This window comes from Pseudozyma flocculosa (assembly GCF_000417875.1).
Source record: "Pseudozyma flocculosa PF-1 unplaced genomic scaffold scaffold00022, whole genome shotgun sequence".
NCBI lineage: Eukaryota > Fungi > Basidiomycota > Ustilaginomycetes > Ustilaginales > Ustilaginaceae > Pseudozyma > Pseudozyma flocculosa.
The window spans coordinates 259767-277697 of NW_006920890.1; the positions used below are offsets into that span (position 1 = coordinate 259767).

The following is a 17931-nucleotide window of genomic DNA, read 5'->3' on the forward strand; positions in this document are numbered from 1 at the left end:
CGCGCACGCAAGAAACGGGGGACACCGGCCGTGGCGCCGGTCACCAAGGCCAACGGAGCTTTGCCTTTGCCTGCCTGCCTGCCTGCCTGCCTGCTTCACCGTTTGCTGGCGCCCGTGTGACGCGCTGCTCATGCAAATGGACGGGGCGCTTCGAGATGCAGCAGCATCGCACAAGCTCGGCACGCACAGCCAAGCAAGGCAGGCGGTCAGCCAGCACGTTGAGCGCGCGGTTGTCACTCGCTGCTCCCCGGCGGCCGTGGTCCGATCGGCTCAACCTCGCACCGCCCCCCCCGCCTCCCGATGGCAACGACCCCTCCGTGCGGCAACGACGACGACAAAGGGCTGAGCAAACGGCCCAAACGACCTTTCTCGGCCATGCTTCCCGGCGCCAGTTCACCGCTTAACTTGCGCCACCTCGAGGAAGGTCAACGTCGCTGTGGAAGGGGCGCAGTCTTTGCATGCTTTTGTTCCTCGCGGAAGAAAGTAACCTACTGGTGGCCCTCTACATAGATTGCGCTTCCGATCAACTTGCTTAGCCTGGATTCGCGCAGAAAGTGTGGGCTTCTCTGTGCTTTTCGGAGCTTGGCCAAGCGAGACCACCAAAGGGTAGGGACGGCGTGCACGCCACCACCCTCGAATCGCCGGCCACTGGACCGAACCTTGGCGATACCGGTGCAAAGCCCTACGAGGAGCATGAGCATGCATATGGCTGCACCAGCATCGTCCTCGATGCAGCCTTTGTCGCCAACTGCACAACCACCACCGTATGTACCACCACGCCACAGGCAGGGAGGACGGCAAACGTACGCTGGTCGTACGGAGCCCAGAGTTCATTTCGGGACCGGCGCGGCCAAGAAAATGAAGACGAGCGGGGCTAGGCTAGGCCGGGCGGGGCGTCGTGTTTGCGCAGAGGAACGGGGCGGCGGCTTGGCGGGCGGGCCGAGCGGCTGCAGGCCTCGACAGGCCTGCCCTGACCCTGACAGGCAACGCAGCAAGCAAGCGAGCAAGCAAGCAAGCAGCAGCGGCGCGCAAACCAGACGCACCGCCGCCTGCCTCGTCCTCGCAGCTCCTGTGTCGTGCAGGTCGGCAGGCGGACGTACGAGCGGGCGGGCAGTCCCCCCTTCCCCCTTTCCCTCGCCCCCTTCCTTCCCTCGGGCGCCGTCGAGTCCGCCATCGTCGCCCCGTCGCCCCGTTGCCCCCTTTGTGTGCGCGACCAGCTGTTCCTTTGAAGCTCCTCTAGCCCAAGCTTGGCCCCCCTGTCCTTCCGTCCTTCCACCACCATCCGGTTTTCGTTCGCCCTTGCCCCCTTCCTCGTCTCCTAGGTTGATCCAGGACTCGCTTCCCTCTGCCCTCTCTCCCTCGTCTCTCCGTCGCCTAGCGCCCAGTCGCCCCTCCATCCTCTCGACATATATTCATCCTACCTCTCCTGCTGTGCAGACCTTCTCGACCTACCACCAACCCCCTCCCCCTCTCCATCGACCCGCTTACGCGCTTCGTTTTCCCCAACCCTTCCCTCTCTCCTCTTTTGACGTGATCGCGGTTCAGCGCCTTTGACAGGCAAGCCGTCGAGCCCGCTCCTCTTCACTGGAAGCCAACGAGCCACCCCCCTCTCTCCCTGTCCCATCAGTCACCGTCTTTGCATCGACATCGCCGCTACGGCAATAGCATAGCCTCGACACCAGCCTCATCACCTCAGCCTCCTACACTCAACCGACAACCCATCGTCATCATGGCACCCATCGCCAAGACCGTCTGCATCGCCCTCGCGGCGATTGCGCTTGCCTCGGTCGGCCCCCAGCAGGCCCAGGCCAACCAGCTCAACACCCGACACGCTTCCGCTGGCGGAAACGCGTACGTCAACCTTCACTCGCACCAGCGCCGCATGCAGCGCAAGGTGCGCAGGCACGGCAACGGCGCCGACGGCAGCTACAGCACCACCACCAACCAATCGTCGAGCAGCCAGAGCTCGTCCAACCAGAGCAGCCAGAGCAGCCAGAGCTCCTCGTCGAGCAACCAGAGCAGCTCCTCGTCCAAGTCCAACGAGAGCTCCTCGACCGACGGCAAGGGCAATACCACCGCCACCAAGGACTCGCAGAGCCAGCAGTCCCAGTCCCAGTCGGCCAACAAGGACCAGTCGAGCTCCCAGGACGCCAGCTCCTCGAACAGCTCCAAGGACGCCAGCTCCTCGAACACCACCTACGGCGATGGCTCCACCAAGTCGAGCGAGAGCGCCAGCGCCCACCAGGATCAGTCCCAGGACCACAAGGACGACAAGTCCAGCTCCGCCCAGTCGAGCAGCAGCGACAACAAGCAGCACTCGAGCTCCTCGGTCACCACCGGTAACGGCCAGACCGACTCCAAGAGCAACTCGGGCAAGGAGAACTCGTCGCAGCAGGCCAGCAACGAGTCGGCCGCCTCCAACGCCTCGCACTCGGACAGCACTAAGGACTCGGCCTCGCAGTCCGACTCGGCCAATTCGGCCCAGGGCTCGTCCAAGGACTCGAAGTCGTCGCAGTCCGAGTCCAAGAACGATTCGAAGGACTCGAAGTCGAGCTCGTCGTCCAACGAGCAGTCGTCCAAGGACTCGGAAGCCTCCAGCCAGGAGTCCCACTCGAGCGGTGCCAGCTCTGAGGGCAAGCAGGGCAGCAACAGCTCCAGCGGCCACAGCGGCAGCGAAGAGGGCCACCAGGCCGCCAACAACGGCACCGCGAGCGCTGGCGCCTCGGGCGCCCACAACAGCACCTCGAGCGGCAACGTCTCGGGCAGCGCTGGCAGTAGCAACGCCACCTCGACCGACCTGTCTGGTGCTCACAACGCCACCTCGACTGACCACTCTGGCTCTCACAACGCCACCGGCTCTGCCAACGCCACCGACGTCTCGTCTGCTGGCAACTCGACCTCGTCCGCCGGCAACTCGACCTCGTCGAGCGGCAGCGGCAAGGGCTCCACCATCAAGCTGCCCGAGGACTGCGACGAGAACGAGGGCGGCAAGGGCGCGTCCAACTCTGGCTCTGGCAGCCCGTCTTCGGACAAGCCCAAGGACGGCAAGGGCAGCAGCACATCGTCGGGACAGACCGGCTCCACCGGCGAGACTGGCTCGAACAACAGCTCCAACGAGTCGGCTTCGTCCAACAACAGCAATGCTTCGTCGTCGGGCGACCAGTCGTCTTCCTCCAACGGCCAGACCGCTTCGTCGAGCGGCGCTCAGACCGGCGAGGACGACTGCGAGGAGGGTGACGAGTCTGGCAACGGCGCTTCGTCGGGCACCACCTCGGGCTCGGGCTCGGGCTTGGGCTCTGGTTCTAGCTCTGGTTCCAACTCTGGCTCTGGCGTTTCGTCGGGCTCCAACTCGTCTTCCGGCTCCAAGGGTCAGCACTCGTCTGGCCACAAGGGCAACCACGCATCCGGCTCCAACTCTGGCTCTTCGACTGGTGTGAAGTCTGGCGGCTCGAGCTCCAACTCGGGCTCCTCCAACTCGGTTGACCAGTCGCAGTCGTCGGCGTCGTCGTCCAACGCCGCCTCGTCGTCCTCTGGCAGCAACCACAGCAGCAGCAGCAGCAACGGCTCGTCGTCGACATCGTCTGGCAACAACAGCGGCTCCTCCGCCGGTGATGACGAGGAGGACTGCGACGACGACGAGGACTCGCCCGAGGCTGGCGCCGAGGAGGACTGCGATGACGAGGAGGACAGCACCCCCGCGCCCACCGTCGAGGACGACTGCGAGGACGAGGGCAGCGACAACGCCTCTGGATCTGCCGCCCCCTACACCCCGCACAAGGCCTCCGCCCCGTCGAAGGACGCCCCGTCTGGTGCTGCCCCGCCCCAGAAGACCCCGACCAAGAGCGGCAACCAGCCGCAGGCCGCCGCTGACAAGCCTGCTTCCAGCTCGTCCACCTCGCCCACGCCCAAGGCCACGCCCAAGGCCAAGCAGTCCAGCACTCAGGCCAAGGGTCAGGAGCAGCAGCAACAGCAGCAGCAGCAGCAATCGAGCCAGAGCCAGTCGTCTTCGTCGTCGCAGCAGTCTTCGTCGTCCTCGTCGTCGAGCAGCAGCAGCAGCAGCAGCAGCAGCAGCTCGAGCAGCTCGAGCAGCAGCATCGTGACCGGAGGCTTTGCCACGTTCTACACCCAGAACGGCAACGCCGGTGCCTGTGGCAACTACAACCCGGACACGGCCATGATTGCCGCGCTGCAGTCGTCCGAGTACGCCGGCGGCAGCAAGTGCGGCAAGATGGTGCGCATCTTCCGCGCCGACAAGCCGGGCGCCGAGGTGGTCGTCAAGGTGGCCGACGAGTGCCCCTCGTGCACCAACCAGCAGTCGATCGACCTGTCCAAGGCTGCGTTTGAGAAGATTGCCACCGTCGCCGAGGGCATGGTCCCGATCAAGTGGGAGTACCTCTAAGCGATCTTAGCCCGTCGTAGCGCGCCGTTAGGACCTGGACCCCCCTCTCTCGGCCGCTGTGGCCCTCGCCGCTTCTCTTCGTCTGCTCTTTCTGGATCCAAGCCTCTCCTTCCCAGCGTCACCGTCATTCGTTTTGCCTTGTCGATCTTTTTGCTTTCGTCACGTTGCTTGTAGAGCCGCTCCTCCTCCCACGACTCCTTCCTGTCCATTGTCGCCGCGGCCGTTCCTCGGCCCGCCATCCCTCCACTCTTCCGCCATCACACTCCTCCTTTTTCTCCCTCCGCGGTCGTCGTCCTCCCTGCCCTCCCTCCCTCCCTCTCTCCGTTCGACGCAGCAGGGCAAAGAGGCGCTAGCGCGGCGGTCGCCCGGGTGTCCAGGGCGTCGAGGATCCAACCCCCCCTTCTCTTCCGTCCGAGGGCGCTGGCCCGTCCGGGACGCGTTTCGAGAGTGGGGGGGTAACTCCCCTCGTCTGCCACTGTCGCATCCTTCAAAGGGCGGTCCGACTCCGGTGCTCTTTCTTCCCTCGTTTCCAAGTCGACGATGCTCGGGAGCGGACGTAGAAGGGTTGACGTCGACGTAGGGCGTGTCTCGAGCTACGAGATCCCCTTTCGTCCCTCTCTCTCGATGACCACCACCACCACCGCCGCCTCGAGCCCCGTTCGTCGTGACACCACTTTCCCTCGTCTCTGTCCATGATGGAAAATCTGGAACCTCGAACCTTCTCCCCTCCTCCATCCCTCGCTCGTCGCTCTGTCTGTGTTTGAGAAGGGATCAGATGCATTCGAGACGATGAAAAGGGTACGGCCTGACGATGCGATAGGTCTCCTCGCTACCCACCGCCACCGCCGCCACGGCGAATAGTTTCGAGTAAGCCGCGAGCCGACTCTCCGCGATCCATAAACAGACCCTTCCTCATCGACGCCTTTCCCGGCTCCTCGGTGCGGCAAGACGACGTCGACGCCGCCGCCGCTGACGACGACGAGGACGAGTGCGAGTGCGAGTGCGAGTGTGACGAGATGACGATGGTGGACGAGCGCGAGAAGCGCATGGCCAGGCGCGACGGCGCAAACGGCTGCGTCTGCAACGGCAGAGACGATGCGGCGTCGCTCTCGACGTCGTCGACCCCGTCGCCCGGCACCATCGCCGCCGTGCCGTATGGGCTGGTCTCGTCGAGATGGTGCTGCGCCAGGCCGCCATCGTCCCGACCTTGGCTCTGCTTCGCCGCCGCAGAGGCAGAGGGCGAGGCAAAGGTGGTGCTGCCCCCGCTACGGGAGCCGCCGCTCCCGCCGAACCGCTGCGAGAGGAGCTTCTCGAGGAACTTCTTCTCGTCCGCCTCCGCGTCTCCCTCTCCCTCCCCACCACCTCCTCCTCCTCCCGCCAAGGCGTCCTTCGTCGAGGGTGAAGCGGGGTCGAGGTCAAACTCGTCCTCGTACCTCTTCTGTCCGCCACTCGACGAGGCGAGGCGAGGCAGACCCAGCAAAGCCTCGGCCTTTCTCCTCGCCTCGCTCCGCGTCTCCCTGTTCGGACTCTGGATCTCGCATCCCGCCCCCTCGAGACCCAGCACCGCCCCGCCCCTCTTGACGGCCTTGGCCTGCGCCGCAGTCCTCTTCTTGCCCTTCTTGCCCCCGGCCCCCTCCCGGTCGCCGTCGTCGTCGTCGTGCAACGAGGCTCGCTTCGCAGCCTCCCTTCGGACGACGACGCGATCCTTGAGCGTCACCTCGAACAGCGTCTTGTTCTCCTCCTCCCTGCGCTGCTCCTCGGCCGCGACGAGCGAGAGACGCCGCATCTCGGTCTCGACGGTCGACGACACCGTCGATGCCGACAGGCCGAGCGTCGTGGCGCACTTGACCAGGTGCGCCAGCTTGCCCGGTCCGCTGCGGGAGTACGGGAAGGGTCGCGCGCACAGCGTGCACCGCACCAGCGGTCGGATGCTCGTGATGGGTATGTGCGAAAGGTCAACAGGCGTAGCGTCCTCGATCGTTGGCGCCACCGTTGTCGCTTCCGTGGCAAGGGGGTCGGCCAGTGCGGCAAGCGGAAGCGCCAGCGCCAGCGGCTCGGCGGAGTCGGGAGTCTTGGTTCGTCGCGTCTTCTTGGCCGGCGTGGTGCGGGTGGCCCCGTCAGCCGCCTTGCGTGTTCGCTTGGCTTTGGGTTCAGCCGGCAGCGTGCTTGTCGAGGTGGGATCCGCCCCGTCGACGCTGGCCGACTTGCGTTTCCTTCGGGCTTTTGGCGGGGCGGCGTGGATGACGGGTGGAGTAGCCTTGGAGGCGGCCGGGCCGTCGTAGCTGAAGTGTGCGACAGCCCGTGCGAACGTCGAGTCAACCGCGTCGCCTTCGTCCTCTGCCTCGTTCACGTCCGCTTCTGCAACGCCGGGCGTGTCACCCCGGATCGGCGAAAGCTCCCGCTCCGGCGCTTGCTCTGCTGCGACATCCGGCTCGGCCTTGACCTTCTTGGTCGCTCTCGTCGCTGCCTTGCGAGCCGGCGCTGGTCGTGCAGAGGGCTTGACGGTGACGAGATACTCGCTTTCGTCGCCGACGTCGTCCTCGTCCATCACGAAGACGTCGCTGTCTTCTGATGAAGAGGAAGACGAGTGGTCGCCGGCGTCCGGCTCGTCGTCCAGCGAGCTGCGCTTGACTCGTCGTGCTGCCGGCTTGGCAGTGGCTGAGGCGGCGCCGGCTCTTGGAGCTTTCGCCGTAGTCTTTGCGCGGCGAGAGGACGAGGCGTCCGCCGTGGTAGTTGCTGCCGCGCTGGCCGCAATCGCCTGCTCCACACAACCTGACTCGCCTTGCCGGGCCTGCTGGTTTGCTGGAGGCAGAGGCAAGGTCAAGGGTGCCTCGCCTTCGATGGCGTTGAGCATCCGCATCTCGATGTCCAGGTGCCTCGGCAACTTGGCCTTCGCCCCTGCGGTGCCCAGGCCCTGCTTGTCCTCGCGCTTCCGCTTCGCCCTCAGCTTCTTGAGGTCGATGCCGAGCGAGAGGGCCTCCTTGCACTCCTTCACCCTGCCGGCCAGCCTCTCGTTGCTTGGAGCGTAGAGGAGCGCCTGCTCGTAATGCTTGAGCGCCTCTCGCAGAGCATCAACCCCACCCTTTTCCTCGGCCATCCGCGCCAGCAGGACGGCGGCCCTGGCTGTCTTGTTCCTCGTCGCTGGCGAGAGGAGATCGGGCAGCGCAGCTGATGTGCTGAGCGACTCTGGGGCCGTCGATGCGCTCTGCTCAGCCAGCCGCCGCTCGAGCATCTCGAGACGGGCTTCGAGCGCCGTGTAGTCTGGCGTCTTGAGATTGGACGAGGTCGATGCGGGGGTAGCGCTGTCCATTCGCGCCTTCTTCGGCTCGGCTGAAGCATGTGCCGCTTTCATTGCGGCTGTGGCTGGCGGGAGGGGACGCTTGAGCGGTTTGGCGTCCGTGGTCAGCGTTTGCAGTGGCCGCTGGGAGATGATGTTGGCATTCTTCGTGGTCAGCGGTGCTCGCGCGCCGTTGCTCTTGCCGAGCGTCGGCTTGGGCTGCGAGGCGGATCTCGCGAGAGCGGCGCTGGCGAGCGGTTTGAGCGGCCGGGCGGGGGCAGGCTGGCTGGCCGTGAGCCTCGATGCTGGAGGAGCCGACAAGCTATGGCCGCTGCTGCTGCTGCTGTTGCCGCTGCTGCTCTGGCTGTTGACGCCGACCCGGTTCTCGACAGTCTTTGTACGGCTGGCAAAGTTGAGCGTGGCAACAGTATCGTTGTAGAACTTGGCACCGGGCGCGAGGTTGGCGATGAGGACGCCGTGAGCACGAGAAGTGCCGCTACCGCTGCTCCCGCCGCCGCCGCCGAGGGCGTCGCGCATGATCATCGTCATCTTTGAGTCGCGGTAAGGGATGCGGGAGGCGCCCGTGTTGAGCGCCTGGACCACCTGGCCGAGGACAAAGAGGCTCTTGTTGATGGCGCTCGACTCGGTGAGGCGCTCCTTGCTGTTGCCGGTCAGCTTGTTGTTCTCGCTGCCCGCCAGGTCGACGAGGTTGACGCGGCTGATGACGGTGGTCGACGAAGTAGTGCCACAGTCGTCTGCCGGGTCGGCGATGGTGCGGACCTGGACCAGAAGGGAGATGACCATGTGGCTGCGGCTCGATGCGGCGTTGAGGTTGGTGCTGCCGATGGAGCGATGCGAGTTGGCCAGCTGAAAGAGGGAGAGGAAGTCGGCGTAGCTGTTGACGGGCTGGCACGAGAGCCCGGCGACAAAGACCTTGCGCTCGCCGTTTTCGCGCACGGGCAGGCCGCTAGGCGGGCGGTCCTTTACGAGGAGGTCGAAGACCATCTCGTTGTAGATCTCGTAGCACTCGAGCTCGACGTTGATGTGTTCAGTTGCCTTGCGCCCGTCCTCCTCCTGGCCCTTTTTGCTGCGAGCCTTTTTCTTCTTCCCTAGGCGGATCATGTCCCTCTCTTGCTTCTGGCTCATGAGCCAGCGCACCAGGCGGGGCGTGACCCCCTCGTCTTCACCGGCCACTTCTGCGCCGTCCGAGTACTTTGAGCGCGATTTGGCCTTCCTGCCGCCGTCGACGCCCGCGCTCTGGCCGACCATGGTCCAGGTCTTTCCGCTGCCGGTCACGCCATAGGCAAAGAGGGTGAGGTTCCTGCCGGCGAGGATGTCGGGGAGGAGGGGTGAGACGGATGAGTCGAACACTCGCTGCTGCGAGTCTTCTGCCGGATGTACGGCGGCGAAGTCGTATTTGGATTGGACCGATGGGTCGCGCAGGTTCTTGACCAGGACAGAGCGGGCATCGACCTCTGCGGACGGCGCCCGATCGGCTGGATGCTGCTGCTGTTGGTGCTGTGGGAAGGTGATGGTATCGTCCTGCACATCGTGGGAGAGAAAAGGCCGCAGCCGGACCACGATTGAGATTGGCTTGGTGACACTGTCTGCCGCAGGGGCTGCCTGATGCTGGGGGGCGGCGCCGACGGCCATGCTGGTCGAGGAGAATGAAGCGGTCGGGCTGGAGGGAGGTGCGAACGGCTACGGCCTGCGATTGCGAGGCATGGTCCGCAGGTATCTCACAAGCAGCGTGGCGTTGTGGTAGGATGTCGATGAGATGGGGTCGGGATGAGCGAGATGAAGGCAGGAAGGATCGAGGCCGGCAAGCAAAGCGGGCGAGGCAAGTGGGTGGGCTCAACCGCCCAAAGGACCCTGAACGCCATGCGCGGTCACGTGAACGTGGCCCGACGCGGCGGCGGTCGACTGTTGGCGGGCCCATGTGGGCGACCCAGACCAACACTTCGGTCCATCCTCGCTCGCCACCATCACCATCACACCGCATCGACAGCCCATCGCCCTCGTCATCGCCCTCGTCATCACCATCGCCACCGCTATCACATCCGGCCATGCCACCTGCAGCATCTCCGAATAAGACAAGGACGCGCGCATCGACGAGGAGAAGGAGCTCGCAGCCCCGTGCTGCCTCACAACAGCCGCCGCAGCCAGACGACGACCACGACGACCAAAAGGAAGCGCTTCAAGCCCCGCTCCAGACCATTTCCGCCACCGCAGACGACAACGGTCAGCACGAGGATGACCTCAAGTCCATCATTGCCGAGACGAAGACGTGAGTCCTCTGTCCCAGACCAACCACCGAAGGTGGCCAGCACGTCGCTCAGGTGCCTCTTCCCATCTTTGCTGACCCGCTCTTCGGCCTTCCGTTTGCAGAATCCTCGCATCTCTGGGCCCGGCCATCTCCTCGTCCCGGTCTCCTCAAAGGGAGCCGCTGACTGCCTTCGAGATTGCGCCAGAGCACCTCTCGCTGCACACGATCCGCGACCAGCTCCTCTCAAAGTCGGATCGCAAGCGCTCCCTCTTTGGCGCCAACGGCGGCCCAGACGACCTCGAGAGCCCGTCCAAGCGGCGGCGCAGCAGCCTCTCCCAGATTATGGGCGAAGGCGACCTCGACATCGACTGGGCCACCTACAAAGACTGGCCCGAGGGCGTCGTCGAAGAAGAGTCCATGATGCTCGACTACTTCCGCAAGCTCAAGTTCATCTACCTCGAGCAGGAGACCAAGATGCGCTTCCTCGCAGACGTACAGGACGACATCGAGACGGGGACCGAGGCCACCGTCTACTCGGCCGCCGACGTCGCAGAAAGAGGTGCGCATACCCGCCTCCCAGCCAGTCTGAGCCGGAGACATGGGCCAGACCAAAGCTGAATCCGATCATTGCACTCTCCTCCTTTTGTCGCCTCACCAGAACGAGTGGCAAAGAGCCTCAAGTCGCAGCTGGTCGAGGCAAAGTCGCTGGTGCGCTCACTCAGGGCCGAGGTGGATGCGGCCGCCGAGCAGCTGGTGCAGCCGTGGCAGCAGGTCGAACAGGAGTCCAAGGAAGCCGAGCGGCTCATCAAGGAGATCGGCGACATGGAGCTCGAGCTGGCCAAAATTCGCGCCCAGAGCCACGGCAAGGGTAACATCGCCGCCATTGCCGGTCGAGAGGGTCCCTTGACGACCGCAGAGGCAGAGGAGGTGTGCGATGCCCAGGTGAGTTGCTTGCGGGCGTTCGCCCCGTCCCGACGCTTTGAGAACGGGGAACATCGTACTCACCCCGCTTCCCTCTTGCTTTGCATGTCGCTTTCGATCTACGGCGCACCGTCCGCAGATCCAGGAAATGACGACGCTCGAGGAGCAGACGACCAAGGCGCAGCAGTCGATCGAGACGACCAAAAAGCAGCTCGTGACGTCGCTCAAGTCGCTCGACCGTCTCAATGCCGAGCGCTCGACGGCGGAAAAGTATGCCGCCGAGGCCAAGCTGGGCATGGGCCGCGATGGCGGGCGGGATCTCGAGACCGAACAGCTGTGCGCCACCCACACCGCCACCCTGGCCCTGCTGCGGTCGCTGCTGGGCATCGAGCAGATTGAGGCCGTCGACGCGGACCAGATCAAGCTCGTCTACCGCGTCCCTGCAGCGGAGGAGGCGCCGAAGGGTGCCAAGGGTCCAAAGAGGCGGTCCAAGACGTCGACGTCGGGAGCCGAGGGGACAGTGACCATTTTGCTCCGCTTCGAGGAGGTGGGAGGCCGAGTGGCTGGTGTCGAGGTGAGCGTTGGTCGTCGGACGACACGGCAGTTGCCGAGGGATGGAGCGTGCAGACTGACCTGTCGTGTGCCACGTGTGACCTTGCCCCCGCCCGCTGAACAGATCCGAACCGACAAGGACGAGGAGGTCGAGCTGAGCGAAGCGGCAGCGTCTCGACTGCGTGCGCTGCAGGAGGCCAACGACGTGCCGTTGATGGTGCAAGAGGTGCTGAGCGCCTTTTGACGTCGATGGTGTGAGCTGCGCTGCTGGCTCGATGATGCCCAATGCGATGATACCCCGCCTGGCAGGCGCCTCTGTGCATGCCATCTGTACTTGTAGACCCGGTCTAGCCCTTTTGACCACGCTGCGTCTTGCTTGATGTGCTGCGCGAAGCGCCCGATGACCAGCGAGACTTGCAGGCTAGGTTTCGAGGCGGATGATGCCTAGGACCCCGGACGACGTGGTCCGAAGGCGTCGATGGCGCGTCTGGCAGGCCCACGCTCGAGGCGCGCTTCTCCACATGCCTTGGCACGGCTGGCTGGCTGGCCCTGGCTCGGCCTTCTTGCTGCAGCCTCTTCGCCTCCTCCCGACTTGTCTCCCTTCTTCCATCCACCCTTCCCACACCCGCATCTTCCCCTCCGCCGCAACCGCAACCCGCGCGACACAGAGGCCACAAGCTCGACACGCCATGAGCTCGCTCGATGTGCCAAAGCTCAAGGTCGTACAGCTCCGCGCCGAGCTCGCTTCCCGCGGCCTCTCCACCGCCGGCCTCAAGGCCGAATTGGCCGCCAGGCTGACCGAGCATCTCGAAAGCCAACATGTTCAGCAAGAGCAGCAAGAGGATGCCAACGACGAGTCACCTACCGAGGCGCCCACCAAGGCGCTGACCGATCAAGGGTCGACGGCGCCAGTCGCAGAACCAGAGGCAGCAGGAGCAGACGCCGCCGCGATCAACGACGCAGATCAGCAGGCCAAAACGACAGATGAGGCTAGCAGCGACAAGGAAAAGGCCGAACCGGCGCTCTCCGCCCTGCCCGGCCAGGTTTCGCCACAGCCACACCCATCCGCATCGCAGGCCGTCAAGGACACGGCGCTGGCTGAATCCATCGTCGAAAAGTCGGAAGCCGCCGAGTCGATGGCGCAGCAGGCAGCTTCGCCGTCGAACGTCGAAAAGGAGTTGCTGGAGGCGCACAAGCAGGCGCTCAAGAGGGAAGGTGACAAGATGGACGTCGCCCTCGGCGTCGACGGCGAGCTGGAGGGCAAGTCCATGCTCGGCGCCATCCACGACGCCCATGCCGCCGGAATAGAGGCGGTGGTGCCCGATACCCTGCCCAAGGACAAGGAGAACGAGGTCAGAGCTGCGATGGAAGAGTCCGTCCCGATGGAGACCAACAACAAACGCAAGGCCGAAGACGACGCAGCGCTGCCCGAGGCCAAGGCCGCCAAAACGCAACCGGAAACCGATGTCCAAGGGAGTCTGTCGGACCGCATCAGCGCCATCGCGCCCAGCCGCGAGGCTGGGCGAGCAGAGCACGAGTTGGAGCCGAGACATGCTACAACTCGACACGAGGTGGCAGCTGAGGGAGCGGCAAGGCATCCGCCCACTCGTTCGCTCTACATCGCCAACCTCGTCCGCCCGCTCGTCGTGGCGCAGGTGCGCGCCCGCCTCGAGGAGTTCGGGCAGCTGTCTGATGCTCCCGCCGACACGACACCAGATGCCGCAGAGCATGATCTCGAAGCGGCGCAGGCCGTCCGATACGACGGTCTTTGGCTGGATGGCATCAAGACGCACGCCTATGTCACGGTGAGTGGCCCTCTTGAGATGTGCGGCCTGACCGGCGTACCTTGTCGAAGTTCCTCGACTGACCTGGACTGCTTGCCCTTTTCACATCCGCAGTTCGAGACGCTGGACGCTGCGAAGGAGGCGCACGACGAAATCGACTCGAAGCCTTTCCCCGAGGACGCCAGCCGCCCGGTGACAGTCCGCTATCTGCCGCCGGGACTAGTGCGCTCGCTGATCGCTCAAGAAGAGGCAGCATGGCACGATGGTCGGCGCCGTCTGTGCCTCTACGTCGCAAACGCCGAGACCGAGGAGGACAGCGCCGCGGCCGAGGCAACGGAGTTAGCGAGCGGCGACAGAGCTGCTCCCGGCTTCATATTCACCCTGGACGAGCCAAAGGTCGAGACACAGTCAAAGAAGAGGCCGCCTGGACCTCCTCCGCCCGTGCCTGCGGCGGCGCGTTCGTTGGCAGCGGGCGGCGCCGCGCCCAGCAACGGACATTGGCGACCCAGGGGCGACAGGTATAGCGGCGATGGCGGACCGGGCCGCCGCATGGAGGGCTTCCCGGATCGAAGAGACGGTGGTGCCAGGCCCGCGAGGCACGACGGTTGGCAGGCATCGCGGCGCGAGTTTGGCCGCGGTGAAAGGGACGAAGGGCGAGGATGGGAAAGGCAGGGGGACAGCTCCCGTCCTGGGCCAAGAGACGACCGCTCGTATCGGGGCGGCTGGGACCGCGGCTGGGACAGGGGCGGCGACAGGGGTGGCGACAGGGGCGGCGACAGGGACAGGGTTGAGTGGAACGGAGACCGAAGAGAGAGGGACTGGGGCAGGGATCGGGAGCGGGAGCGGGAGAGGGAGCGGACCAGAGGCGGAGATCGGGATAGGGAACGAGACAGGGACAGGGACAGGGACAGACACCGAGATAGGGACAGGAGCAGGGACAGGGACAGAGACAGGGAGGGAGACAGGGACAGGCGGCGGGACTGGCCCTCGCGGAACGACGAGCGCACGAGGGAGAGGGAGAGGGAGAGGGGACGAGACGACGACGACGGCGCGAAGTACCGCGGCGACCGCGACCGCTCGTACCGCAGCGGTGGCGGCGACGACTACTCCTACATCAGCAGCGGCGGCGGTCGTGGGGGAGGAGGGCGATCCGGGCACGACGATGGGTACCGCGAGCGGCGCGAACCCGTCCCGACGCGGGAGGACCGGTACCGACACGGCGATGAGCGTCCGAGGTGGTGAGACGCCGCCCTCTACTTTGCCCCGCTCTCGTCTGCCTCTCCCTCGAGTTGGGCCTTGCCATCGGACCAGTTGCGACGCTGCCTGCCCGTGTAGCCTATCCCCGTATCCCACCATCAGCCATGCTGCTCGCCCCGCTTCGCTTCCACCACTCTCGACCTCTGAGAAGGTCGACGTCAAGTCATGACGTGCTCGCGTATCAGGACGAAGTGACCGGAACGTGGGCCAGGTGAACAGAGAGGTTAGGATTCCTTGCGTGAAAGGTCGTATACGAAGAGGCAAGGAAGGCAACAGTGAAGACATGCTTTGATTGTGGATGACATAAAGGGGATCCGTGCGAGGCAAGGAGGGGGAAGGGTGGGTGGGGTATCGATGTCGGAGAAAAGGGTGACAGGGTGGGGGTGGGTTGGGTCGAGGAGGAAGAAAGGAGCGTGTGTGATTGCGAGGCCGGGCGGGACCGACAGCCGCGCGACGACACGGAACGCCATGTAGCGTGCCGCAGCGAGGCGTGTCCCTGCTCCAGTCCGTTTTTCGTCATCCCCCCTGGATGACTCTATCTCTATCTCTGTCTCTAGCTCCCTCTCTCTGCCTCCAGAGAGCGGGCGGGCGAGCGGGCGGGCGAATGACCATCAAGGTCATCTCACCACGATGGGCGAGGCTTTGGTCTAGGCCGAGATGACGGGCGGGCAGTTGGCGCCACGGCCGGCGATGCGGACCTTGAAGTAGGTGCCGGTGTGGTCGTCGACCTCAAAGGTGAGCGGGTTGACGCTGAGGATGCAGTTCCTGTTCTCCTGCCCGGGGCAGCTGACGGCGCTGAGGCCGTTGGCCGGGTTGATCCAGATCTCGCCGCTGACCTGCTGGAATCCCAGACCGCCGCCGGGCAGCCGCGGCACGGGGTCGCGGCCGTTGTTGATGTGGACAAAGCCGGGCAGGTAGCCGTCGACGGCGTTGGCGAACTCTGGGTTGCCCGTGCGCGGCAGTCCAAACGTGGCCGAGGTGACCGAGACGCCCGGCAGCTTGTTCTTGAGGTAGAGGGCGTCGAGGAGCGAGATGGCGGCGCCGAGCGAGTGGCCCGTCGTAAAGACGCCGGCGTTGGGGTACTTTGTGCGCGCCGCCTTGACCTGGGCCAGCACCTGGTCGGCCGTGGCCTTCCAGGTGTCCTGGAAGCCGCCGTGGATCTTGACGTCGCTGCCCAGGAAGCTCAGGCGCGAGTCGGTCGGGTCGAGGAAAAAGTCGACGTCGTTGAGGATGCTGGCAAACGACTTGGTGTTGGTGCCCTGGTGCGAGACGACGATGCCCTTGGAGGGCGAGTAGCCGACGTAGACAAAGGGGATGTCGTTGCCGTCGCCCGCCGTCCAGAGGATCTTGAGGTCGGCGATGCTGCCGCCGACGGGCAGGTTGCAGTAGGCGCCCTGCGCCAGCTGGGCGGGCAGCTGGTACTGCTTGTAGTTGCTGAGGGCCGTGGGCGAGGCGGTGTTGTCGCGGCGCTCGCTAAAGATGGCGGCGTCGGAGCTCTTGAGGACCGCCGGGGGCAGGTCGCTGCGGGGAGCCAGCGGGCCGGCCGAGGCAACCGAGGCCAGGGTGGCCATGAGGGTAAGGGTAGCCCACTTCATCGTGATCTGGGGGGAGAGGGGTGGAGCGAAAGGGGTCGATGGTGGTGGTGGTGGTGGTGGTGGTGGTGTTGCTGCTGATGACGAGGGATGAGGAGGGACGAGGGAATGATATGGGAGCAGTGAATGACAGGTGCAAGCGAGACAAGGATCAGCATCAGACCAAAGGTCTCGGTGTCAGTTGATAGCCGACACAGAGCTTGACGAGGCATCATGCGTCCTCTCCTGGGAGGGCTAGAGAAGCGGGCGGGCGGGCGGACACGTACACACAAAGGGCCCGGCAGGAGGGGACAGGAAGAGGTATGAGGCGTGCAGAGGGGAGGAGGGGGAGAGGGAGGGGAAGCTTGGATGGATACGGGCAGCATTCCAGAGGGGCGGTACGGAGCGTCTTTATACGCAGCGCGCCTCGCCGAATGCGTTCTACGTTGTCGAGCACGACCCGGGGATACGGGGCCAGGCCTAGACGAAGGCGTCAGAGAGGTTGAGCCTGGTGGCTTGCTCTCCGGCCAAGCCAAACCCGGTCCGGCACCATAGTCCTTGCCTATCGCACCAGCTGACCCATTCGAGTCGACAAGGGTCGGTCGACCTGGCGGCCATCGCAGCCATGCGGCGACGGCGACGGCGACGGCGACGACGGCGAAGCCTTGTCCGAGCTGCCCTGCTGCCGGTGCTGATCGTCCAAGCCAAGGAAGAGATCGACCGAGCCTGCTGCTTTTCTCCCACACCGCCAACCTTGTTCTGGCCTCGGTGCGGGGCAAGGACTGCCAGGATCCCGTCTGTCGTCGTCGAAAGAGAGGGGGGACGAGGGCGGGTGGAGCGAAGTCGAGGGCGAGCGGGGTTGGTGCCGGATCTGTCTCTAGAAGCCCCGGCCAAGCGAGCACGTTGGGACGAGGGTCTTAGCGAGATGCAGCCCTCCATTCGGAGCTGAGAGATGCGATGCGATGGCGTGGCACGCCTCGGCATGCCCACGGCAAGGTGAAGCAAGGGCCAGTACCGTAAGGTAGCTGGACCGAGATGTTGGCGCGCTGCCAGGCCACGCAGGCGGGCCGGTGGCTACATAAGTACTGTACTACTCTCGACGATGGTCAGCGGTGTGTCTTCTGTCAGGCAGAGTGACAGGCTGGTGGGGCGTGCAGCGTCTCGACGGCGAATGGAGACGTTACGGCACGCCCGGGCGTGGTTCGGGGCTGGCCGCTTTGCCTTGCTGTCAGATCGGCGGGCGGCAGCACGGGCAAACTCTGACGATGCGACGGCAAGCAAGGCGATGGCGACGGCGGCGGCGGCGGCGTTCGAGGAAGCAGGCAGGTCTGGCAACGTGCGTCGGTGCGTGAGGGTGTGGAGAGGGGGCGAGCGACGAGGACAGCAAAGCGTCGGCGCTGCGCACCTGATAGTGCGCGCCAGACGAGGCCTGGTCTGGCCTGCCTGGTCTGGCATGCACGCAGAAGGGTGAAGCCCGCATGTGCGTCGGTGAGTGGCCTGCCTGTCACGGCCCGCGCGGGCCGCCGTCGTGCCGTAATGCTGGGGTGGCCACCACGCAGCCTGCCTGCTGTTGAGCGTGTATTGTAGCTGCCGTCTGCCGGCTCAAGCTCTCAGTGAGCCTGGCCATGGCCACACCTGATGGCAGCCGCTCCGTCGTCGTGTTGGGTGGTACGCTTCTGTATCCGGACGTTGAGAGCAGGGAATCAAGGTGGTGCAGAGATGGTCGGAACGCGGACGGGAGCGCGCCCAGTTCCCAACTACGGTAGGCCCGGCTGCCGGTCAATGGGTGCACGGTCAGGCAGGCCAGGCCGAGCGGCAGCGGGGGGGGCGGGGGGCGGGGCTGCCAAAAGCGGCGGGCGCGCCTAGCCTGGCAGGCGGCAAGCAGGCGGCGCCGCGTCGATCCG

General features: G+C 65.2%; 6 protein-coding genes across 6 annotated transcripts; 3 read left to right on the top strand and 3 right to left on the bottom strand.

The window, feature by feature from the left end:
- Positions 1-1729: 1729 nt before the first annotated feature.
- On the top strand, positions 1730-4399 carry PFL1_05868 (uncharacterized protein; the record flags this gene model as incomplete). Its single annotated transcript, XM_007883404.1, has 1 exon — positions 1730-4399. The coding sequence occupies one exon, from the start codon at positions 1730-1732 to the stop codon at positions 4397-4399; it is 2670 nt and encodes an 889-aa protein (XP_007881595.1).
- An 829-nt stretch (positions 4400-5228) lies between these two features.
- Positions 5229-9329, bottom strand: PFL1_05869 (uncharacterized protein; the record flags this gene model as incomplete). The annotated part of the gene is made up of 1 exon (XM_007883405.1): positions 5229-9329. One exon carries the CDS (start codon positions 9327-9329, stop codon positions 5229-5231), a length of 4101 nt encoding a protein of 1366 aa, XP_007881596.1.
- A 413-nt stretch (positions 9330-9742) lies between these two features.
- PFL1_05870 (uncharacterized protein) lies at positions 9743-11659 on the top strand (the record flags this gene model as incomplete). Its single annotated transcript, XM_007883406.1, has 5 exons — positions 9743-9963; positions 10065-10501; positions 10601-10884; positions 11003-11437; positions 11540-11659. 5 exons carry the CDS (start codon positions 9743-9745, stop codon positions 11657-11659), a joined length of 1497 nt encoding a protein of 498 aa, XP_007881597.1.
- Positions 11660-12104: 445 nt separating this feature from the next.
- On the top strand, positions 12105-14441 carry PFL1_05871 (uncharacterized protein; the record flags this gene model as incomplete). The annotated part of the gene is made up of 2 exons (XM_007883407.1): positions 12105-13220; positions 13314-14441. 2 exons carry the CDS (start codon positions 12105-12107, stop codon positions 14439-14441), a joined length of 2244 nt encoding a protein of 747 aa, XP_007881598.1.
- Positions 14442-15103: 662 nt separating this feature from the next.
- PFL1_05872 (uncharacterized protein) lies at positions 15104-16051 on the bottom strand (the record flags this gene model as incomplete). The annotated part of the gene is made up of 1 exon (XM_007883408.1): positions 15104-16051. One exon carries the CDS (start codon positions 16049-16051, stop codon positions 15104-15106), a length of 948 nt encoding a protein of 315 aa, XP_007881599.1.
- A 456-nt stretch (positions 16052-16507) lies between these two features.
- PFL1_05873 (uncharacterized protein) lies at positions 16508-17011 on the bottom strand (the record flags this gene model as incomplete). The annotated part of the gene is made up of 1 exon (XM_007883409.1): positions 16508-17011. One exon carries the CDS (start codon positions 17009-17011, stop codon positions 16508-16510), a length of 504 nt encoding a protein of 167 aa, XP_007881600.1.
- Positions 17012-17931: the final 920 nt, after the last annotated feature.